This window comes from Echeneis naucrates, chromosome 11 (assembly GCF_900963305.1).
Source record: "Echeneis naucrates chromosome 11, fEcheNa1.1, whole genome shotgun sequence".
Taxonomy (NCBI): domain Eukaryota; kingdom Metazoa; phylum Chordata; class Actinopteri; order Carangiformes; family Echeneidae; genus Echeneis; species Echeneis naucrates.
In genome coordinates, this window is record NC_042521.1 from 860,936 (window position 1) to 886,257 (window position 25,322).

General features: G+C 44.0%; 1 protein-coding gene across 1 annotated transcript; it reads left to right on the forward strand.

Annotated features, from left to right (window-relative positions):
* The first annotated feature begins 2,198 nt into the window (after positions 1-2,198).
* On the forward strand, positions 2,199-23,500 carry LOC115051081 (ectonucleotide pyrophosphatase/phosphodiesterase family member 2-like). Its single transcript, XM_029514362.1, has 25 exons — positions 2,199-2,311; positions 3,517-3,622; positions 3,798-3,947; positions 4,761-4,886; positions 4,965-5,025; positions 5,321-5,418; positions 5,497-5,576; positions 5,784-5,903; positions 6,581-6,636; positions 8,197-8,262; positions 8,394-8,466; positions 8,545-8,653; positions 8,913-9,038; positions 9,129-9,160; positions 9,337-9,464; positions 9,983-10,061; positions 10,174-10,261; positions 10,468-10,640; positions 10,762-10,822; positions 11,015-11,154; positions 11,654-11,795; positions 12,026-12,103; positions 12,860-12,992; positions 13,081-13,234; positions 22,174-23,500. Exons 1-25 carry the CDS (start codon positions 2,294-2,296, stop codon positions 22,342-22,344), a joined length of 2,568 nt encoding a protein of 855 aa, XP_029370222.1. The 5' UTR covers positions 2,199-2,293; the 3' UTR covers positions 22,345-23,500.
* Positions 23,501-25,322: the final 1,822 nt, after the last annotated feature.

Here is a 25,322-nt window from a genome sequence, read left to right on the forward strand (position 1 = left end):
TTTTCATTTTCCAGTAATTTCTCCCTTTTCTTTTCCTGCACCAACTTCAGTCACAGCTCCGATTGTGTGGTTTGTCGATACAGTGTGTAATCTAGAAGTCTGGGAATCAGGATGATTCAGTAACTCAGAGCTGTGAGCCAATCTATCTTTTATAGATTTGAAATAACCAATTATTAATCCATAAATTGATATTTTACACCTTTTGGCTTTGGTCCTTTACTTTGAATATGTAATATTAATATGCTTCATATTTTGCAGCTCTGCCTCTTGTTATATTTGAGGTCACCAACAGAGAGAGCTAAACCTGACAATCTGTAAAATCTCTTCCCTTCTGGATTCCTGGATTTCTGCTTCGGTGAAGAGAGAGAGAGAAACAAAAAGGTTTTGTGATCCTGAAGAAATGTTGATTCAAACTGTTTTTAACTGAGAAAAATCTGAATGTGAGTCAGTCAACATGCGTGATAAAAGATTTGATTCAGTTGTGTCTAAAATGGGCCAAAAACGCACAAAAAACACACAATTCCTCTTTTATGTCCCTGTTTATACAGAACCTGATGATGTGAAATGAACTAATAACGAAGCACGAGGGTGCGATATGAGAGACTCATGTTAATTGACTCATATGAACATTGGAACAGGTTGTGTGTGTGTGTGTGTGTGTGTGTGTGTGTGTGTGTGTATGGGGGTGTGTGTTTGAGCATAGTGGGGCAAATATTAACTTTGTCCAAAGTACATTACTGCTCCTGAATCATGATGCACAAACGTTAGCAGAGTTAATGTATTGGAGTTGGAGCGCCGACCTTCAAACTCTCTGCCCCCCCACCAACCCCACCAACCCCACCTGTAATTAAAGGGACATTTCAAAATGAAAGCATTCAGACTAACTGATCTGTTTGTTGCATCAGCCGTTTCTGCAGGAAGTGGAGAGTGACTGAGTCACTGATGAAAGTGAGTTCAGGTGGGATATTCTGAGGACATTTTATAATCACATTAACAGAGAAACAACAATCCAGAGTTTTATTAAAATACTGAAATAAAGACTTCAGGACTTTGAATGTTCAAAGAGATGAGTTTTGTTTCAGAGAAAATGAAATGAATGTGGAAATGATGTATGACGTTATATTCTACACATTTTAAAGGGGAGAGATGTGGACACAAAAACTTGTTGCCACATGTGAAGACCCACATCTGGATTCAGGTGTGGAAACTGAAGTGTGGCCTCAGGTGACGGGGGGTTCGCGGTAATCTTTGCCAGGGGCAGAGTGTGTGTTTGTGTGTTTGTGCTTTGTCATCCACCTCAGACACACACAGACACACACAGGCCTCATTGTTTGAAGCATCTTGGAATGTTCTGTACTGTGTGAGGTTTTTGTTTCCCCCTCAGATCACTTTCACAGGGGGGATGGTTCTCCTGGTCCTCCTGGTTCTGTCCAAAGACGTCCAATCCTTCTGGCTCCTCCTCCAGACCTTCACATGTCGCTGTCCTGGACTGACACTGACCTTCTACCTGCAGCTCCTGACCTTTGACCCCTAAAACTGAGGGGTCAGTCTGGTCACATCTGTGCTCTTGGGGTGGGAGGGGTTGTGGGTGATTGTGTGATTGTTATCTCAGATGAGACACACGTGGGTGGTTTGTACGCTGGCTGGTTCTCCTGGAGGTGTGAGAGGTGAGAAACCTGCACGTCTTTTGAACGTCTCTTAAATCCGTTTCTGCTTCCTGCTTTGGTGTCACGATCCGTTCAGCGGGTCCGTAACAACGATGGATCAGCAACGAGGCCCGAACGACAAAGACGACAAAGACGACAAAGACGACAAAGCCACAAACGCAAACAAGTGCAACAAACATGTGATCATGCTTAAACATTTCTAAATGTGTCTGCAGCTGAAACACAATTCAATCACAGTTTTGTTCAGGGGTGAACTGAAGTCTATGGGAAAATGTCCCTCCTGTAAACAGGATGGATGGATGACTCTTCACTGTCATCATAATTCTGCTTTATTTTAGCCACAAAGCATTATCACCTTCAGACAGTGAAGTGTTGGGGGGGGGCTGTTCCGGACCACAGCTGTCAGCATGACGTCACATCCAGAGAGGGAGGTGGTGGTGGTGGTGGGGGGGGGGGGGTTAAGCAAAGGGCAAACAAAGAGAGAGAGAGAGAGAGAGAGAGAGAGAGAGAGCGCCGCTCATCGACCCGCAGAGCCGCACAGAGCAGCTTGCTTCGGGCGTCAGGTCCTCAGCTCTCCTCGGTCCTCGTCAGGGGGGAATGCCAGAAGTGGATCCGCACTTTGCAACATGCTCCTGGGCTATTTGGTACGGTAAGACCGCGGCTGTTGGTGGTGGGGGGTGGGTGTTCCAGTCCAGTGTCGCTTTCTATTACTTTATTTTTTTTTATTTGATGTACCCGCCCCCCCCCCAAAAAAAAAAAATCGACCTGCGGGGACAGAACTGCACTTTGACTCACATCGATGCGCAGACGGAGTGAAACTGAAGCTTCATCAGTTCAACTTCACTTTCAGACGTTTGATGTGATGAAGAGCTCATGATGATGATGATGACGTCAGCAGTGACGCACTGATTTGCTGATGAAGGTGAGCAAAGGCTGCAGGTTTCTCATCATCATCATCATTATGCATCTTCTGATAGTATTAATACCAGCCAATCTGATGAGGGACTGATTTAAAGCTGTGGTCCGAGGACCCCCACCGGTCCCTCAGTGGGTTCCTGAGGGCCACCAACAAAGGGGGCCAGTATGTACTATAACAGACTGTCATCGGTGTAGTGGAGCTATCAGACGGAGAGACAGATCACCGGTGTCTTTCATTTCTCATTTTCACAACGCAGTATTTGCAGAATTATCGTTTTGATGACAAAACTCAACCGGCTTCAAACCCCCAACTTAAATCAAACGATGTCTTTTGCTTTTTCTTGTGGAGAAGCCCTTAAGAGGTTCAGGGTCTAGTCAGGATGGAGTCGATGGTCCGGTTCAGTGACGAGCACATGAGCCCACGAGAGCTTTCCCTTTTTCTCTCGTCCTTAAACTCCTGATTTCTGTTTGCTACAATACACGACAAGTTTAACAGGAAAAGACACAGATTATAAAAGTGATGGTAATTAAAGGAAGGACGGAACGGAGCACTTCTCAGCTTCCTCTATATAACCAAGTGTTTTCATCCACTTCATTAAATAACTGTGAGAGAGTCTGAGGCCAAGTCCAAGTCTAAACAACCCAAACAAGCAGCATCCCATCATGCACCTGACAAAGAAGCTGCAGCGTGGCTCATGGAGTCTGTGTTGTTGTGGGTCCTGTCTCTGGTTTTGTGTTCGCCTCGTGGCGATGGTTGTGTTATCAGCCAGGCTCTTCTCTGAGCTATACAAGGCAACAGACTCACACAACACTCAACTTCAGGCTTCTCCAGGGTTGCCATTCCTGGCTGCTCGTTGACCTCTGACCCCCCTCGACCCCCTCCCCACCCTCCTTTCCAGTCCTGTTTTGGTAAAGCGACCGTGTCCTACAGGTAGTGGCTGTGATCTGCCTGTTCGGGTCTGACATCAGCAGCGCTTATGTGTTTCAAGCCAGCCGGCCGTCGGAGGGGGGAGACAACCCGTCGACTCCCACCAAAGGTGAGAGACACTCAGGGCTGATTTCGTTCTGCAGAAAAAGAAGCTTAAATGCAACTTTGAACAAAACAAAAATGCTAATGTGTAATCTCAGTTCTCAGCCTCGAGTCTGTCATATGAGGAGGAGGAAAATCTGACTTTCACATGAGTGTGTTTATCCAAATGTGCCCCCCCACAGTCGACTCAGAGTGGATCAGCTCAGCCGGCTCTTGTCAGGGGAGGTGCTTCGAGCTGGAGGAGGCCAAACCTCCAGGATGCAGATGCGACAATCTGTGTAAGACCTACTACAGCTGCTGCTCGGACTTCGACGAGCACTGCCTGAAGACAGGTCAGTCTGCGTCAATCAGTTAAGGCCGAACGATCAGGAAATCACGCTGACACCACAACCATGAATGGACGTTGACTTCTCTGAGTTTGGCCTTTAAAAATGAGAGTTCATGCTTTTGAACTAAAACTGAACTATTACAAGGGATTCATTTCAACAGCGGATTCATTCACACTTGATGGCCGAGAAAGTGTTTCGTACAACAAGATGGTTTGTGTTTTGTGTGTGTTGCCTCACAACAAGGAGGTCCTGGTTGGGCTCCCGGCCTGGGGCCTCCAAAGACATCCTGTTTGGGTTCATGGGTGACTCTAAGCTGTCCGTAGGTCTGTCTGTCTCTGTCCAGAGTGGACAGATAAGAGGGAGAGGATGAATGAATGTTTGTGTGTGTTTGTGTTACAATAAATCACAGAGTGTGTGTTGTGGTGATGAGGCAACACGGCACCCAGAGCTGCAGAGTGACTCACGGGTTCAGACACAACAATGGAGCTCTCTGGTCCAGACGTGGACGATGGACTTGAATTCGTAATGTGACATAAACACGCACACTGCAGCTGCGTCTATGTTCTTCTGTCCTCAGAAAGAACAATCCAAATTTTCATCTGATAGCAATTTAGAAATTGGATTCTAATGAAGCCATGTAAAGAACAACACAGGGCCCATTTCCATCCCACGCAGTGTCCTATTATGGGTTCTGGATCTGGGTAATTCAGAACAGACTCGTGGGCCTGGCAGCAAATCTGAGCGGTCGGCCCTTCGTGAGGGTTTAATGAGGCTCTTTCAGATAAATGGCTTTAAGTCCTCCTCCCTGTGTGGCAGCCGGCGGGTTCGAGTGCACGCAGGATCGCTGCGGAGAGGACCGGAACGACGACCACGCCTGCCACTGCTCTGAGGACTGTCTGGAGAAAGGAGACTGCTGCTCCAACTACAAATCCCTCTGCAAAGGTTCTTATTTCTGTAGAAACGGGAGCTGAGTGCGGGTGAAAGAGGGTGATAACAGTGTCTCTCCTGTTTCCTTCTGAGGTGAGACTTCATGGGTGCAAGAAGACTGCCAGGAGATCCGGAGTGCTGAGTGCCCTGCAGGGTGAGCCATCATTAATAAAAATTTTAAACATGCCTTTACTTCCCTGTTTATTATTCTTCTTATTATTTTTTTGCTGCATTGATTAAATATCGGAATTTGGATTGATTGAAGTAATTTAAAGGTTTAAGCCGTCACCAGGTGAGGGGGCAGGGGGTGTGTCAGGACACTGACATCACTGTGACATCACAGACAATAAGGAAATGTTTGGTTTCTGAGATACTCTGCCTTTGTCAGTCACAGATAGAATCGGCTTGGAGACAGTTTTAAAAACGTGTTTTTGTGTGAACGTCCTCAGCTTCATCCGTCCTCCGCTCATCATGCTGTCTGTGGACGGCTTCAGAGCCTCCTACCTGAAGAAAGGCCAAGCGGTCATCCCAAACATCCACAAGCTCAGTGCGGACTCTCTTTTTTAGTCTGATGATATCAAATAAATCTTCTTCAGTATAATCCTGAAACTCTGTTTCCTGTCAGGAGCGTGTGGGACTTCAGCTCCCTACATGAGACCAGTCTACCCGTCGAAGACCTTTCCAAATCTGTACACGCTGGCCACAGTAAGTGGATCCAAACGTCTGCTCCTTCCCCCCCTCCTGGACGGTACAGTAAAGCAGGGCTGTTAATATGTACTCCCCAGTTTGTAAGCTGTGTAAATACGCCTGTTTGCCAACAGCTTTGTTCAAAATGTCCTTGCAGCCTGTTGCTGTTCTGACCCTGAACGGGGTTAACTGTTGTGACACTTTTTCTGTGGCATCTCTCCGCAGGGTCTCTACCCAGAGTCCCACGGGATCGTGGGCAACACCATGCACGACCCGGTGTTTAATGCCACCTTCAGCCTGCGCACCAGAGAGAAGCTGAACCACCGCTGGTGGGGGGGGCAGCCAGTGAGTCAACGGCACACAGCAGATCGTGATCAATCAGTTCAAACTCACAGGCTGACTAAACAAAGCAGAGCGACAGCAGGCCGACTGTCAGCCCCTCAAACCTGGAGAGTCCAAAGATTAATTATAATTAAGATATATTAAGATAAAATTGTTTCGTACTAAAGCTGCAAATGGCAGTTGATAAAAGCTGCATTGGTGGCTGCCAGGTTGGACGGCTGCTTCGACTCTGAACTAAATTTAGAATAGATGTGTTAGGGAGCATATAAAGTAAGCTAAGCTAAGATAAGCTAGGCTTAGATCTGATCGCTGTCATGGATTCACAGGGAGACTGATCTGCTCTCTTGGATGTTAAAGATGATTTCAGTTCTGTGAGCGAAGACGTGAGAAATACTACAAACGTCAGGAATCAGCTACAGTAAAATATGATAAATATCAAATATGAGCAGAGGAACATGAGTCTGGATCCGTCTCAGACTCCCATTTTAAAGACCAAAGAGGTCACTTGAAGATTTAAAGGTGGAGCTGCTTTGACTGACAGATGAATGAGTCTCAGCCTTGGTAGTTAGGGGGCGGAGTCAGAAGACGGTGACATCATGGGGGTGGAGCTTCATCACAACATGTATTTCTTATATGCTGGACTGTGTAGTTAATTTCTGTTTTATTTTTTCGTGTTGCAGATCTGGATCACAGCAGAAGAACAGGGGGTGAAAGCCGGCACTTTCTTCTGGCCTTGGTACTTAAGTTGGTACTGGAATATTTTTCATTAGCTTCAGACACTTGAGTGGAAACTTTCAAAACCTTTGGGAGTGATTTGAGAGGTTTTGTTTTGGTCAAACAGACGACAGTCTGGAAGATAAAAAAACTGGAAATAGGTAAGAAATAAATGTGATGATGACGATTAAGGCCACGCTTGTCTGGGACATGATTCAGTGATCACAAGTTCAGGACTGACTTAATCCTCGTCGCATCGGTGAACAATAGTCCGACACACTGAGACACAACAGAGGCCATTGAGTCCATCACAACCAGAGCGAGTGTCGCCATAAAGCAGGAGCTCCCAGAGCGTTCCTCTGACTGTTGTGGTACAAAATGTTTGCTTTTAAGAGAAGCGTTCTCAAAAAGTGTGCTGAGATTTTTTTTTTCTGACAAAAATAGCACTTTGAGGCAGAAAAAAAAGCTATCCAACCCACCTGGCTAATGAATAAGACTGAAATCCAAGGATTATAAGAGATGAATGCATAAGGAATTAAGAACCACCTCAAAGTGACGTAGCTGTTGGAAACAGTTGACAGAGATTTTGTCTCTAACTCAAACTCAGATGGACCTGAAACACAACAACACACAGATGTTTTTATCAGACAAAAGCTGAAGGAAAGCTGCCGAAAGCAAAGAGAAGGAGGAACAGATGAAATTGGATTCAGCTCATTTTTCAGAAGAAACATGAACAAGAAGAAAATGATGCAAAGATAAAAAGATAAAGACTCCGAACCATCAGGTGGCGCTAAAGGTTGGTCTCCATGTGAACCACACGGTTCACCGATAAAACAAGAAAAAGAAGAATTTGCGTCACTTTCTGATTTGTTTATTTTCTTTGCATTCCACAATGCATTTAAACTTTTTGTGGCAAAGACGCAGAAATTTAGAGAAATTGGAAATATCGCAGAGTTCGTTCAAAATTATGTCAATTATAAAGATCAAAATATCGCGATTTCCTGGAAGGAAAAACAAAGAATCTGCTGTTAAAGACGATATTCGACTTCTAATTATCCTCCTCTTCCTCCTCCTCTTCCTCCTCCTCTTCCTCCTCCTCCCCTCCTCCCCTCCTCCTCCTCCTCCTCCTCCCCTCCTCCTCTTCCTCCTCCTCCCCTCCTCCCCTCCTCCTCTTCCTCCTCCTCTTCCTCCTCCTACCTCCTCCCCTCCTCCCCTCCTCCTCCCCTCCTCCTCCTCTTCCTCCTCTTCCTCCTCCTCCTCCTCCCCTCCTCCTCCCCTCCTCCTCCTCCTCCTCTTCCTCCTCCTCCCCTCCTCCCCTCCTCCCCTCCTCCTCCCCTCCTCCTCCTCCCCCTCCTCTTCCTCCTCCTCTTCCTCCTCCTCTTCCTCCTCCCCTCCTCCCCTCCTCCTCCTCCCCTCCTCTTCCTCCCCTCCTCTTCCTCCTCCTCCTCCTCTTCCTCCTCCTCCTCCCCTCCTCCCCTCCTCCTCTTCCTCCTCCTCCTCCTCCTCCTCCCCTCCTCCCCTCCTCCTCCTCCTCTTCCTCCTCTCCTCCTCCTTAATGTTGGTCCCCATGTGTTGTGTTCAGGGTGATTCCTCTGGAGAGAAGGATCCTGACCATCCTGCGTTGGCTCCACTTGCCTGATGATGAGCGGTACGTTCTTCTTCTCTGAAAACATCTGACCGATGACCCGATGACCTCTCTGGTTTCCACCACCCATCATGACCAGAGGACGTTCTCCCAAATGCCTCGATCAAACTGTCAAACTGTGCGTCTCTCTGCAGGCCGTATGTCTACGCCGTCCACTCGGAGCAGCCGGACACGTATGGACATCGGCTGGGACCGCTGAGCAGCGAGGTGATTGGACGGCCAGGGGAGGAAAACTCTCAGTTGTGTGTGTGTTTGTGTGTATTTATCACATCATGTCACTTCCAGCTGGACAACCCTCTGAGGGAGCTGGACAACATCATCGGTCAGCTGATGAACGGGCTGAAGCAGATGAACCTGCATCGCTGCGTGAACGTCATCATTGTGGGAGACCACGGTACGATCCGTGCTAAGCTAAGCTAAACTCAAACCATTACAGACAGATGCATTCAGGGGGCATCAGACATTTAGAATTTGGGGCAGAACCACCTGAGACCTCCTCCTGTACACCAAAGTCAAACAAACCACACAATCGTCCAGATCTTTGACTGAAACCAAAACAGTCACGAAAGTGGCAGACTTCTTCTGTAACCTGTTTTATTGCTTGTCATGCTGATCTTTAGTCATGAGAACAAAAAGTGTCTGTGGTGTTTCAGGTATGGAGGAGGCCCACTGCGACCGGACGGAGTTCCTCAGCAGTTACCCGCTCAACATAGACGAGATCACGCTGATTCCCGGCTCGCTGGGCAGAATACGATCCCGCGACCCCAAATCCACCACATGTGAGGCACAACTGCCAAGACTGAGCTGTGTCTTTTCTTTTTATTAATCTACCCGGTGCCGTGTTAACATGATGTTGTCCTTTTGTCCAGATGACCCAAAAGTAGTTGTTGCAAACCTCACTGTAAGTACGGCAACAAAACAGAAACATACACAATCCATTTTTCTTTTTTTGTGCGTCGCCTCCTCCCCGCCCCCGTAATTCCTTGAACTGTGCGTTGCTGCCTGTGTTTGTCTGTGTGGGAGAGGACCTGAAAGAGGACAGGACAGGTTGTTCACCTCCATGATTTGTTATTTCAGTGTAAAATGGCGACTCAGCACTTTAAGCCGTACATGAAGCAGCATTTACCCAAGAGGCTTCACTACGCCAACAACCGCCGGATCGAGGACGTCCAGCTGGTGATGGAGAGGAAGTGGCACATCGCCAGGTAACCTGAGCCTCCCCTTCACCTCAGGTGCACCAACACGGTCGGTGGACTGTGTATCTTTGGGTGAAGGCACAAAGCCGGACACTCACCTCATGAAGGTTATTTTGGTTTCTATTCTGACAGTGCGAGAGAGATAAAGGGATGTCAGGGAGGAAGTGGGCTGAGGGTCGGATTTGGCTGCTTGAGTCATTTTGGGTTCGGTGTCAGGTGACCAAAAATGACATCCAATGCTAAAAATGTAGAATAACCCACACTGACAGCTGACAAACGTCTTCCTGACATTGTTCTGGAAACAGGGTGGCAGATCCACGTTGAAGTTTGACTGATTCACGGTCCCTTCCTAAGCAAAATACACCCAGCCTGCACTTGGCCCACATGCTTGTGTTTCTCCTGGTCCAGTATCTGGTCCCGGTCCGGGTCTGGCCTATTAAGAACATGACAGTCAGATGCAAATTTCAGATGTGGACTGTTTCATAGTAAAGGACGTTCATTTAAAAGAAGAATTCGCTCTGTTTCAGGAAAATGCCTGAAAAACTGAGGTCTCGCTGTGGCTTTTTCGGTGACCACGGCTTCGACAACAAGATAACCAGCATGAGGGTAAAGTTCTGTATTATGCCACAACTTGTTGTCATTTGTTCAACATCTTATTGAATGTGTTTAGGTGGAATAATAAATGTAACGTTGCGTCTTTGCCTTTGTGGTTGTGCAGACGATCTTCATCGGCCACGGGCCGAGCTTCAAGTTCCAGAAAAGAGTTCCCGAGTTTGAGAACATAGAGTTATACAACATCATGTGTGGTGAGATGTATTTTTATTTTGTTAAACTTCAGACTGATGGTCAGCCCACGAAGCGTTCTGAGCCTGAGACAAAAAATGCCACTTGTTGAAGAAATGAAGAAATAAGATAAAATAAAATAAATGCTAAAGGTTTAGACTCAGCTTCACTTTTTAAAAGAAGAAGAATAATGTTGAAATGTTCCAACCAGCTGTCTCTCTCCTGTCAGACCTGTTGGGGTTGAAACCAGCACCAAACAACGGGACCCACGGCAGCCTGAACGACATGCTCAAAGAGCCGCCGTACCGACCCAGCATGCCTGCCGAGGTGACAGCGCCTTCGCCGCCATCTGACTCCGAGGTCACTGCGACATACGACCTCGGCTGCAGCTGCGACGACGAGGTCGGTCATCAGATAAAACCTCCGCTGAGGCCCAACTGCACCACACTGCAGACACACAAACCACAAATTTAATCCTTTCAGGGCCGATTGCTTTCAACACTTTTGTGTTTCTCTCCGAAAGAACAAAGTTGAGGAGATCATCGAACCGTTCAGTCCGGCAGCAGACGGACTCTACAGCTACAGTAAGTTCTGGGGATTTTTTAGGGATTTTAAGTCTGCTCTAAACCAATCAGAAGGGTTTACACAGTTTTAACAGGAAGCAATGATTTCTAAGATCTTCTGTGAACGACTGACAGCTGGGTGAGGTCAGAGGTCAGTCTGTGTGGCGGGTCCACAATCTCTGTACTTCACTGACTGTGTGTGTGTTAACGCAGACAGCACCCACCTCCCGTTCGGTCGTCCCGCCGTGATGTTTGACACTCACTACAGTTTGCTTCATCATGTGGAGTTCGTCAGCGGTTACAGCAGAGAGCTGGCCATGCCGCTGTGGACGTCATACACACTTCCCCGACAGGTAAACACACACGACACACAGCTTAACCCCTTTCTGTGATCTGCTGTTGTTACTCTAACAACTGAAGAAATCATCATCTGACAAACGGAAAAAAATGATCTGAAAGCACCACGAGGGAGATGAGCAGCCAGTTGCACATCTGTCATGATCAAAGTAGCTGAATGTGTGTTGTGTTGTGGCCAACATGTTTCTACGCACGTTTTGTGTTTGTGCCGTTTATTCACCTCAACCGGCCGCCAGCTCGTAAAAGTCCACATCGCACAACGAGTTGTTGTCTGCCATGAGTAAGTCACTGTATGCTACGTCGGAGCAGAACATAACGTAAACATAAACACACCGGCCAAGTCCATGTAAATATTCAAACTCTGTGTGCGACACCTTGAACATGTTGGTCTGTCAGATGTTTACAGGAAATGATGGAAAGCAGCAGGTTTATGGGCTGTAGCTGCTCACAACGCTGCATTGATCCCCTGACCTCCTGACCTCTTCCTGGCTTTAGGAGGAACTGACTCCGGTGCCGGAGGTTTCTGTGCGGCTTCAGTGCATCCGGGCCGACCCCCGAGTGCCGGCGGATCACAGCCAGAGCTGCACGGCCTACAGCCAGCGACGCCAACTGACCTCAGGCTTCCTGTTCCCTCCAGGTAAGCCTCCATTTGTCTGAGGTTATTTCTTCACATTTTAGTTCTCATGTTGAGAGCCTGTGGCCCGGAATAAAATCAATTTATTACAAATATAAATACACCAGGAGTTTGTCTCCCCCTGCTGGCAGAAATCACGTCTCCACAGCATTCTGTCTTTTCATCATCTTTTCTAGTTGTTGCAATCAAAAGAGAAAACTTCTTTGACTCATTAAAACTGTGTTTCCTTGCAGAGCTGGCGTCGTCTCCCGAGTCCAGATACGACGCTTCGCTCATCACCAACACAGTTCCGATGTATCCCGCCTTCAAGAGTGAGTCACATGACCTGATCTCAAGTCCTTTTTAACCCTGAGTAACTGTGACATATCAAATAATTACACAAGCAATTAAAAAAAAAAAAGCCAAGCGAACGGAAATTTGTGAAAACAGGAACAAAGAGAAGTTTTCTTTAAGATTTAAAACAGATTTCATTTGATTTGAGTGATTTAATACCAAGTTTCTGAAACCTGGAATGACTTAACATCTCCAATCAAGAAATGTTTGTGAAACACAGTGATTTTTATTAGCGGAGGAAATGCGGTTAGAACAGGAATGAATTTCAGCTACAAGCAAAACAGAAACAAAAATGGTCTTTTTTAAGTCCCCTGAGACAAAAGACAGATGGACGGTGATGTCATTCTGAGCGAGGACGGACTGATACACAACGTTTCTGCAGAGAGACACAATATTCATCATTGTTGTCAGTAAAGTGAAGAATCAGATCAGACTGGAGCAACAAAACAGTTTATTCATTCATTTAGCATCTTTAAGACTTTATTTTTAATTCATGTGAATAAAGATGAGAAAGAATGTGATTTTATATAAGATAATTAAAAAAAGATAACAGGAAAGTAATTAAATCAATTTAATCTAAGCCTTATTTCAATGAAAATGAAAATGTATTTAAAATAAAGCACTGAATGAAATCAATTTCCAATTTAGTTTTTGATGTTTAAATTTAAAAAAGAAATGAATTGAACCTTGAACTTGAAACTTTCATCATCGATGGCTCCTATTTCTGTTTGCAGGAATGTGGACTTACCTGCAGGGGACGCTGCTGACACGCTACGCAGAAGAAAACAACGGCATCAACGTGCTGGCTGGACCTGTCTTCGACTACAACTATGATGGCCTCCGCGACACCATGGAGAAGATAAAAGAGTAAGGGTCAAAGGTCAACCCAAGAACCCCTACCCCCAACATTTCATCATTGTTTTTAACTCATTTTTTAAAACATTTTCCCCCGCAGGTTTTCCCCGGACGCCCCTCCGGTCCCGACGCACTTTTACACCGTGGTGACGAGCTGCCAGGAGACCAACCAGACGCTGGACGAGTGTGATGGAGCGCTGAAGGTTTTCTCCTTCCTGCTGCCCAACAGGCCAGACAACAGCGAGGCCTGCAATGTAAGTTTCCTGTCCAGCAGGGGGCGACGCTGCCCATTTTTACTGCCTTCACACGATTTTACGAGAGGAACAGCATTCTTTTTTTTTGTGAATGGAATAATTTGTAGGTTCAAGAGATGACTCACAAAAAACAGTTCAATAGAATAGAACAGAAGAAAATGATCTGCACATTCCAGGGGATATTTTACTGCAGTTACTTCAGTTCAGCCTGGATGTGACACCGAGGCTGTATCGGTTCATAGTGAGCAATTAGCACTTTTTGAAATGACAGAACAGCGAAAGTGGTCACTTCTCTCCTGTCAGGTTTGTTATTCAGATCACAATGTGCTCCAGCATGTTGACTTCAGTAAAACAAACACAAGAGAATGAAACAAAGTGTTCAACTTTTCTGTTGATATTTGTGCTTTTGCCATATTGTGGATTTGATTTCTTCCACCTGTGATCTCTATCACAGCTAAACTCTGACCTGACTAGCATCCTCCCCCAGTGTGGAAATTCACAGTGACAATGCCAGAATATTGTGTCATTGAAGACATGTGAAAGGTCATGGTGTTGTGACAATTTACTGCTCATGTGGCTTTTTCAAGGCTACCATTTGTTTGGGTGGAAATTTCCAGACATTTATCACAGTTCCTCTTTGAATGAGGCTGAAGGTTGTTCCTTTGGTTTAAGTTAATTAGTTCATTTGCAATCAGAGAATAGTTCATGACTTTCCAATAAACTGAAGTCACAATTTAAGGATCTGTGGAACCAGAACAATTTTCTGTCTGTGGACCTAAAATCAGTGTTGAGGAGCGCTGCAGGTGTCATTTAAAGGCTGACACAACATTGGATGAAATAGCTGAAGCACAATAATTCCCTCTGTTGTGGAGAGTCATGAGGAATGTAAGCGTCTCTGGTGTCACGCAGGCCTGTCATGTTACTCCTACTACTACTTTTAACCCAGCTGCAATCGTTTTGAATAATTTTTTAAAAAAGATTGCCTTCATCTGTATGAAAATGTGGGTAAACTCTGGTGCTCTTTTAATGGCGTCATCTCGTTGAGCCTTTTCCTTCTGCTTTGACTTAATGACACATAAGCATCTATTGACACCAACATCATGGATTTTGTTTGTGTTTCATTAAACTGTGTTCAAAAACGTATACTATGAAAAAGGCGTAAAGTGTGCGAAAAAGACATTTAATCACAATTTGTTTGGCAGTTTAGCCCTGCTGTCACATTGTGTTGGTCTTTTTCAGCTACAGACCCTAAAATTATACACACGACAGAACATTCAGCAAACAAATTGGAAGTTTTCTTAACGCCTGGAAAGTGAGAAGATTCACAGTGAGAGTACAAGAAGGAAACTGCTAATATTTTAGTAATTTATGTTCTTTTATTCTGAAAAAATAAGAGAACAGAAATTACAAAAAAAAAAGTTTTTCAGCTCACTTCGGTTAGGAATGAGTTTTTGGAGAAATTAAAAAGAAACATAAATTAAGAAGTGAGTCAATAAATAAATTCATATCCCTTTAAATTAATCGAAAAACACAAAAACACAAAAATAATTGTAGGCATCTTTTCTTTTTGTATTCACACTCATTCATTACTTTGCTTTTAATTTGCTTTCACATTTCTTTATGCATTTCTGTGTGAAGAAAAGAATTCAGAAAGACACATTTCCTCTGTTAATTAATGCCCACATTTATCTTTTGTGCAATTTATTGCTATATGAAATTATTTATTGACTCATTTATATATTTTTAACTTCGGCCGTGTTCTGTAATAGCTAATAGGTCTTTTAATTTAATGCTTTGTATGTGATTCTGGAGTATTTCACGATGATTTCATAATCATGGAAAAGGGTTCTGGAGAAAGGTGGTGATATGTTTTAGTGCCAGGGAACATCGGCGTGGAAGTGTGGAAGGAAAGATTTGATTCAAAAGTTGAAGGGATGATTGCTGGACGTCATTCTTCCTTCGTGCGTCAAAATGGAGATTTGGACTGAGAACGGTTTCAAAAATGATTCACAACACAACATGAACACAAACCTCATGTGAAACATATGGAAATGCTTCTAATGCCTCCAATCATCAATAACACATTGATGAATCACGATTAACTCATTCAGAAGTTCTCATGTTTCTCCTCATATTTAGATTTACCGAGTAAAGACTCTGGGGCTGGGGACTATAAATCATAAAACACTGTCACACACACTGTCTTCTCCAGAGAAAAGTTCCTCACATGTGTCTCATGTGACAGGTTGTTTCTATCTTTATCTGATCAGCAGTTCTGCTCAGTAATGATGAAAAATCAGCTCTGAATATCTGACTGTCTTTATTCTAAAGACAAAGCGATTCTTATGAATTTCCCAACAAATTCTGATTTAAAGTTCTTGATGTTCTCTTTTGTTTTGTCTTTTTGCTGCTTTTCCTTCGTTCATCATTCACCTCTTTTTCTTTCATTCCCCTTCAGCCATGTTTGCACCCACAAATGAGTTTCCACAACTGTGCATAGTTTTGAAGTTGTTTTGTCCATAACCTGATCGTTTACAGGTGGGCGCTCAGTTGAGTCTCATGTTGCTCTTGGCATTTGTATGTTCCTTGTAATGTCTGGTTAAGGTTAACCAAATTAAAGAAATTTTCCTGCTCATCGGGGGATCTGTTGGACCTCTTTAAATCATTTTAGAAAGAGTTTGGTCTAGACCTGCTCTATATTTAAAGTTGGCGCGATACAAACAAATCTGATTTGATTTATTTGTGCGATGATATTTGGCAGCCAAAGTACGCAGTTTAAGCTCCTGCTGAGGCTTCAGGTTTGTAAATCCAATGAGGGATGCAAGCACATCACATACTGCTATTTGACAAACATCAAGAGAACCTTTCAACAGACTTGTTTGGGTTAAGATGTTTACACTTCAAATTTTAAATTATAAGAGCAAATTTTTTGTGCCGTTTTCGTGCCAGGCTTTAATCTGTCAGCAGCGCAACTGATGTTGTTACGCTACAAAAAGGCCAAGTAGGATATAAATCTCACGACAACTGCACAAATATTTGGTTTAATCGAAAAAATGTTCATGGGATGTGCTTGTAGCTGTGAACGGGCTGGGGGCCCCACGCTGCAGAGCACAGCTGCCAGCCTGCCTGAGGTCTCCATTCACTGGTGGACATACTTTGGGTGATTTATGGGTTTACAGTAACTCCATCCTTGTCAGGTTGAATCACAAAGTCTGGATCTGGTGGCTAAATGGTTAAAATAAAAGAGGCAAGAGGAGTTGAACCACATAAGGTCAGAAATCTGAAGCAGAATAACAATTGAGTGTTGAGTTTGCATGTTCTCCCAGTGCCTATCCAAAGACGTCATGTTTGGGTTTACTGATAGATGGTTGTTTGTCTCTGTCCGTCTCTGAGCCTGGCTCTAATCTTACCGAGTCTTCCCCTTCGAATGGCTCACAACAAGACGTGAAGCAAAAACACACTCAGATTTCTCTGCAGGGAGGTCCAAGAGGGATCAAAGCCGAGTCCAGTCAAGTCAGCAGATCTTGACAAAAAAGGGGTCAACGTTCGACACACAACTCAGCTCCTCAACGAGTCAAATCTGTTGTCTGTCGACTCTTGAGTCACTTAGAGAGAGAAAAAAAAAAAAAAAAAATATATATACATATATATTTTTTTTTTTTGGCTTCTAGTGAAAAAAAATATTCAATATATAAAATTACAATACAAATATAAATATTCAAATTCTTTTGAGAAGGGGGAATTCCATGTTGGTGTTTTCCTGCTGTTCCTCTGAACAAAGGCCACCTGGACCATTTCATTTAGTCTGCAGAGTTAAACCTACGCACCAGCTGCCCTGCCAGGAAACAGCTCAGGGTGAAAGCTGATTTCCTTCTGGACTTCTCTCAATAATCCATTGGAAATAAGCAGTTAAATGCTCCAGAGGATTTCCTGAAGAGAGTATTAAAGCAAAGAGGCCAACTCCTTAAAAGCAGCTATCCAGTTGGCTGAGAGTTCCCCGTCAGCATAAAGCAGTACAACATTCTGCCAGGAACTCTTCACAATATAATGTCATTCAAACAGTGGCAAGTGGAAAATGTCACAGCATTTTGTTTCTCAGACACCACTCAGTTGACTTTCTGATTTTATTTAAATGCCAGCTGTGACTCACACCCTGAAATAGATCTGAAACAAATACAGTGAAAAGATATTTCACAATGATGCATTTTTCCCTTTTGGGGATCTCTTTCACCCTCACACCAGCTGAGAAAAGGTCACCAGTGTTGTGCAGTAGGTGATTCATATCCATGATTATGGAAAATGATCATTGATATCCATTTATCTATTCATCAAATATCTTTATCTGTTATAATTGGTTTAAATTATAACAGAATTTAAAATAAGGTCACTCTGGATAAACGGCTGTTATGGTTCAATTATCAAATGGCACACATCAACTACTAACTACAACAGGTAACACACATACAATAAAGGTGGATCAGCAATGTGGATAGCCTGAGCGATGGTGATAGCTATGGTGGTAACAGCAGTAACATCGTATGCAGCAACACTAATAAATAGTGATAGCGATGACAATCACAATGGCACAGCAACAGCAACCGCGATCGCAGTCTATGTGTGGGTGTGTGGGGAGGAGAGAGAAGGAGTGTGTGAGTGTGTGTGAGCAGCAAAGATGGCCGCAGAGTCATGTGAGTGACGTCTTTAATGGCCAAGATAGTGTCGGAGTGACGTCGACTACAAGATGGCGACTGATCGCCGCGTGTGAATGGCGTGAAAAAGAGAGGAGGAGTTCCGCGGGCCTGTTTACTGAAGCTGCAGTAACAGAGTCACGGATCTGAGATCCCTGATCATGGTGACGGCCGACCCGAGATCTGTAGCACCAATCAAGTTTACAAATCATGGGACTTAAAGGAAATACAGAAATACAGGAAATACAGGGAGGAAAAGGGAGCGAGTTCTTCGGCTCGGCCTGTTGCTCCTCAGATGACGGAGACGTGATGAGTTCCTCGGCAGCAGCTGGGAACATCATGGGAGAAGACGATGTACTATGTTAGATTCTGGTAACAAAGTTGGTGTGCTGGTCTGCGCAGCGGTGAGATCAGCTGGGTTCGAAGAAAAACAGACAAACAAAAACGTGAAGACTGACACAGCTTTGGAGGTGGCAGGGTTCAGCTGGGACGGCTCTCTACTGGCGCAGTGGGAAAACGGGTCGGGGGACCCCTGCTGAGGGCGTTCAGCTCCTGTTCAAACCCAGATTTACATCCTGGGGGGTCGTGGCAGACAACATGTCGGCCTCTGTACTCTTCTTTTCAGAGCACAGGTGAGGCGATCCCAACACCAGGTGTCAGATTGTCAGTCCATAGTCATACGTTGGTTGATCGTGTGCTGAATTTAAAGGTCGACGCTGCAGTTGACTAGCAACTTGTTTTCTCTGAGTTTTTTATTTGTTTGTTCTTTGGTCAGTAGAGATAACAAGTAACCTTTTCAGCAACACTTCCCCCCTCTTCACAACAAATGGCCATTCAGCATGGTTGAAGCGTTTTAAAGTGTGGGGTTGAAATCTGATGAAGCTTTGGCTGGTTGGGTAATCCCATCAGCCAATCATGGGGAGCAATCAGATTTCAGTCTGGAGCAGATTTATTCATTAACAGTACTGATTCTTAAACTGGAGTTATATTGAGAAAACTGATGAACCAAGTCAGTTCAGATCTGGATCAGTCTGACTCTCTGACTCCGTCCGTTCTCATCCTCCATCTTTGATAGTGACGTCCAGAGTCACGTCTCTACATCGGACACTCCTATTGGCTGTGTTTGACTTTTTAATCCAAGGTCTCTCTGTCTTTAGGCTCGGTTTCTTTGTTAAAGTCCTAGATGAGAGATTCTGATGCTGAAGAGTCACCCTCATTGATTTCCTGATACCGTTCAGGTGAAACCAAAGATTTTCTTGCAGTTGGAAAATCAGAATAAAACCTTCCTTTCATTACCTGGGTGGATTTTGTTTCTGCTGCTGACCCTCAAAACGCTCTATGACAAACAAAGTTAAATTATGATTCATATCAGACGACACACAAAAGTGTTTTTCTTTTTGAAGCACTCAGATTTTGGATGTGGAAACGATGAAGCCATGATAAGTATTGCAGTTTCATGCTCGGTGTGGCCAAATGGGTTGACAACATGGAAAAATGAAGCCCAGCAGTGCTTATCTTTTCAGAGTGAGCAACCCAAACAAATATACAGTCACGCAACATTTAGTGTTGAGAGAAACTCAGTCTCCCAGAGTTTGAACTCCACAATCATCCTGTCAGGAGGCGGCAGGGCTTGGCATCCCAACCACTTACTTGCTGGTCTGCAGAAAATCCCCAGTGTTTGCCTCGAAGACGACCTTTGGTTCTGGGGGGGCCCCCCTCTGAGAGTGAAAAGATTCAGACCAGCCCTCCTGGAACGAGCCAGCTTGATTAAAATATTTGTGTCTGCTTGGTGAGATGAAGCCTCACAGCAACACCAACATTTTTACTGAGCAGCAGAAGGGCTCTCCCTTTAAATCTAAATCACGTATCCGAGCAACCAGATTGATTACGATATGTTGTGTGGGATTAAAAAAGTGTTTCTTTTAAGACAGGAAACCCCGTCTCTGTCTGGATTATAGGGAGCTGATGACAGTGCCTCAGAGCTATAAACATTCCATTCCAGGACATTTTCTCAATTTGCCTCCTGGCCAGAGTTGAAAAAAGAGAAAAGCGCCTGTAGGAGGTTTTCCAGATTGTGTGTGCGAAACCCGTCCTGGTTTCAGTGTGACTCGTATGCTCAGGTTTAAGATGGATGGCACCCTGCTCATCATTAAACGATTATCTTTTTGTCTTCGTAGCCTGAAGGTTGGGTGACTCCAAAAAACTTTTTGTGCATTTACATTTTTCATTTCATTTGCATATAAGCATGCCACAAGCCAAAGGACATGACTGTACGTGTTGTGCTGCACTGAATGTACTAAATAACAGAAGAGGCTCAACTGTGGTTTGATGTCAGAAGTGCCGTTTGTGTGTTTCCCAAACATTCCAACAAGGAGTTTGCCAATTTGTTTTTTTTAGGTCTGACACAACAATCAGAGATGTAAGCATGGGATCATGACAGGGGGGCCAAGACCCCCGAGGCCCAGGACTGCTTCTTCTGGTTGCAGTTCTTGAGAGGACACTAACATCATGGAAAGTTCAGCTGGGGAGATGCTCCGATGTTTGGTCGGGCTTGGCAATGAAATATACCAATGTCATTACAAGGAGAGGATGACATCATAAAGATATCATTAACATGTCCTCCCAGAGGTCTGTCCTGGTTTCACTCCAGCAGCTAAGAAGAATGAAAACATTTTACACGTCTCAGCATGCCAAGGGTCCACAATAGAGGCGTTGGGCTGCAGCATGTTCTTCATTCTCCGTCAACAGCACTGAGTTCAGGCTCAGCTGGAAGAACTGGTCTTAAGATGAGACTAAAGCGGGAGCAAACCGCAGCAGTGCCACAAATAGAAATAAATAATGACTAAATCCTTATGCTCCGTTACGTCAGGTTGGAAATCCTTACATGGCTCTAATTTTATTCTCACTTTAGTCGGGAGTGACTGCACAAAGCTTGTGATGTGAGAAAAGCTGCATTGTTTCTAATGACCCAGCAATCATTGTGCAGCTATTTGGAGTCAGTCGGCTGAACGAGTGACTGCATGGATGGACCAGTCATCCCAAAAATGAAATGAAGGTGTGTTCACTTGGACTGAAGGATGCAAAGGTTAGATTTTAATGGTAAAAGGTAGCGACCTCAGAACATGAATCTAAATTTAGTATTCATTAACTAATGATGACACAGTCACATTAACTGGCCACATAAAAAAAAAAAAAAAAGAATATTTAATTTGTGTCAGGCTGGGACTCAGATGCAGAGTCAAAATCACTCTAAACAAGGAAAACACAAAAGCTTTGATCATTAATCTATCCAAAAGAATCTACAAACAAAAATTCACTCAATTCGAGGACCAAAAGCTTACAGAGAAACGAGGACTGTGGCATGGACGTAACGCTGGTGTGGGACATGAATCGATGACACACTGGCACAAGGGGAAGACAGACTATTTGAGCTGTGGGGGATTTCAAAATAAAACAACCTCACCACGGTGTGACAATTTGGACATAACGCCAGCTCATACTCTGACAAATTATTTGTGCTAATAGGGAGAAACTGCTGCACCAAAATGCATTAAAATGCTTATTAAAACAATTAAGCAGAGAAGCCCTGTCTGAAATGATGGAGGAGTCATCATTAACAAAACAGGGAGGAAGTTCACTGTGAGTGTCAGTGGCCGACATGGATTTAATACCTTTCCAGATAGAGCTGGATTTCCTTCGTTTGGAGTTTGGGTGTGTTGAGCTCCCAATAATCTGAGTGAGGTTAAGGGAGACACATGCATCTTTTAAATCAGCCGTCCCAACGTAGGTCTCTGGACACTATGATTCCATTATAATTCATATTACCCATCAGCTGAGCTGAAGCTGAAGCTGGCTCAGGTTAGATCGGTCAAGACAAGGTCATGTGTTATTTTTCACAAGCATGTTGCTGTTGTCTCAATTTTCTCAGCATCATGGAAGAAAAAGAAGTTCCTAAATTTGTGTTTCAGGGATATGAAAAGGGATATCTCACATTTTGGCCTCTTTCAATCAAAATGGAATTTAACTATTTACCATTCTGTCTGTGTGTTGTTTCACTGAAGGACCTGGTTTAATTCAACACATCAGAAAAGGTCATAAATTTGATTAGTTTACCCACATGAACGAACTGTCAGCTAAATATCATTTTCCACTTTTGCTGTTGTGCTGGGAAGCACTTAGTGAAACAAAAGCTTTACTAACACAATGATGGGACGCACAATGAGTAACCACTTCCTGTCTCTATCTGTCCAGAGTGCTGAGGACGAGTCACTGTGGGTAGAAGACCTGCTAAAACTCCACACGGCCCGAGTCCGAGATGTGGAGATCCTGACGGGCCTGGACCTGTACCGGTCCACCAACCTCACCTACACCAGCACCCTGAGCCTCAAAACCTACCTGAACACCTTCGAGAGTGATGACTAGAGGCACAAAGTGACACACACACACACACGCACACACACACACAGGAAGTGCCCATATGCTGCGTTTTCAACCACATGCTCGCTGGACAGCCGGTGCAACATCGATTCCATTTGGACACGAGAGCACAGTTTTGAAATTTGAAAAAGATTAAAAGAACATTTTGGCAAAGAGGAAGATTAAAACGAGAATTTCCACCTCCATCCATGAAATCCCAAAGAATCTAATCTAGCGCAGGAATGATGCGAGATGGGAGACTTTTCTAACAGCTGCAACACAACAAGGAATCTCCAGAACTTCGACACAGAAATCGAACCACACCAGAGTTTTAGCTTCATAACCATAAATGATACTTAATGATCATACCAACCGTCAATGATGTGGAATATAACAATAATAAATACTTTTGACCTGATTTATAATGTTTGAAATGGAACACAAGGAGTGTGATCACGCTAATAGCTTTTTAACTGAATCTTTAAATTGTATTTTTGGTTGATAAATCTCTGGTTTGGTTCTGTAGAAGATCAGTTTGATAATTTGGTCAATCCATCTTCTGTATGTTCCACATGAAGCTGGAGCCAGCAGTGTTAGCGTAGCTTAGCATAAAGACTGGAAACAAAGGGAAACTGCTAGCCTGGCTCAGCCTGCCAGTCTGTAAACTTTCCACAGAGCTACTGAGCAGTTCAGGGCTTAGTGTTAGTGTTCAACGGTTAGCTGCTCTGGGACTGAGCTAAATGTCTCCACCAGGATATGATCCAGTTTTACTGTCTGTTCAGAAGAGTGATGTCACACAAAGCGCATCCCCTTGTGCGTTCAAATTGCACACGTTAATATTTAGATTCCTGACTGACCAAACACTGCTGAACGAGTAGCTCTGGAGGTTTGGTGGTCCGGCTGATAATCCCAGCTAACAGTTTCTGGTGTTCGTGCTCAGTGCTTGTCAACACCTCCTGGTTGTAGCTTTGTATTAACATCTCACACACACACACAAAAAAAACAAAAAAACTAAACAAAACAAAGCATGAAATAAACACAACCTGTGAGCACCAGAGTCAGAAATTATCCAAAAATATGTCCCTCTGTCATTAGACAAAAAAAAAAAAAACAAAACCCAAAACTAAACAAACCACACAAAATGGAGCTCTTTAAAAGAGAATAAAATAGAAGAGAACTTTGTTGTTGTTGTTTTAAAGAAAACAAGGTGCTTTTCAGCAGCTTTCAGTTTGGCAACCAAAAATACAAGGCCGTTTGATTTCCCTGGAAATCTAAAACTGATTCCTCAGAGCTCTGAACGCTCACCGGTTTGTTAAGTCGAGTGTGAACAGCCAGAGTTCGAAGACAAACGAGAACTGGCACGAACAGGAACACAGCACATTCACAGTGAACTTCAGAAGTTACAACACAAAAGGGAAAAATAAAGCTGACTGCAAAGAAAAGAAGTTCATTTCTAACCCTGGTGTGCACACACACACACACAGACACACAAAGTCCTGTGTTTCTACATTTCTCACCTCTTTCCCTCCATCTGTCTTAGCTGATCATCTAGGTGTATATTTTTCTACAATTTTTCATATTTATTATGTAGCATCATAATAATAACAGCACCTAGTGTCAGAGATTTAATCCAGTGTAACACATCTGTACATCTGAAACAGAAATAAACACAAGTGATGTTGCTGCTGTCATGGAAAAATGATTCAGGTCAAAATTTGGGTTTTATTTTTGTACTTGTAGCACGAAAACTTCCCACGCTCTCCCATTTTTGACTCAGGTTGGTGGTCGGAGTCGGGCATTTACTTTTTTTTTTTTTCATGATGCAACGCTTACGAGTTAACAGATCTAGCTGTGACAGGAATCAGCAGAGCAAATTAATAATCAATGAGATGTCAACAAAGTGACCTTGGAGCTTGGCGAGCTGCAGACGAAGACATGTTTATATCTGTAGTCTTTCAAATAAAAACTGTAGAGAACTGAGAAACCTGACTGGAGCTTTCTTTGCCGTCCACCACAGCAGCAACATTTGACCAGGTCACACAGGAAATCCCTGTTTCTTTGAAAGCACTTCAGAGTTGTTATTTCACAGTGGTTTTAGGGTTTCCATGGAGATGTTTTATTTATTTACCTCTTTGTAATCCGTCTTCCCAGAGGCAGCTACACATGCACACTCACACATGCAAACGCACTTCTCCCATTGAAAACATTGTTTACTGGTTGCAGTGGTATTCAACTTGCCGTAGTGTCAACATGGTTGGGTTTAAAAGTGTGTAGGCAAATATTCTGCAAGCAGGATGAGGAGCTGTGGGCTATAGTTAAAATGTCCATGATGTAAAAGTCAACACCTGACTCCTAATTCAGCGTCACACAGATAATTCCCGTTTTTCTTCATCAACACAAAACATTTAGTAACATTAGAGAGCATACAAAAAAGCTGCGAAACCTGATTAATAACCTGCAAATTACAGGTGTGCCTTTGATTGGCACACAAAAAGCATAATAACAAAAATGATTTATCCAAATAAAAGTTAATTAAGCAGCAAGAAATAACAACAGACAGACGGCCACAAATATGAAGAGGACGTTTAATAAGTGAAGATAGAGGTCTTGACTTTATCTGAGGACAAGACGAGGAAGTGAAAGTCAGAGGTAGACCCATGGAGGAAAGGCCTGATGAAACCATAACGCCTGAGGCGTCACATCAGATAGTTTAGTGAGAAAAATGGCAACTGCTCCTGCTGAAACAAATGGATAGACCGGTAGATCCATAGATAGTGTTAGTTAACTTCTGATCTGATCTGCTCCACAGCACACACACTCCTGGTTTGACTCCATCACTGAGCGGTTCACTGTGTAAGTCCCAAATCTGCTGCTGCAGATGATATCCAGGTTAATGTCTCTTCCTGGTTCACTTCCCTGTGTATGTCACCGGAGTAGGTGCCAGAAACCTGACAGCGTCGGAGACAGAGGTGACCACAGAGCTC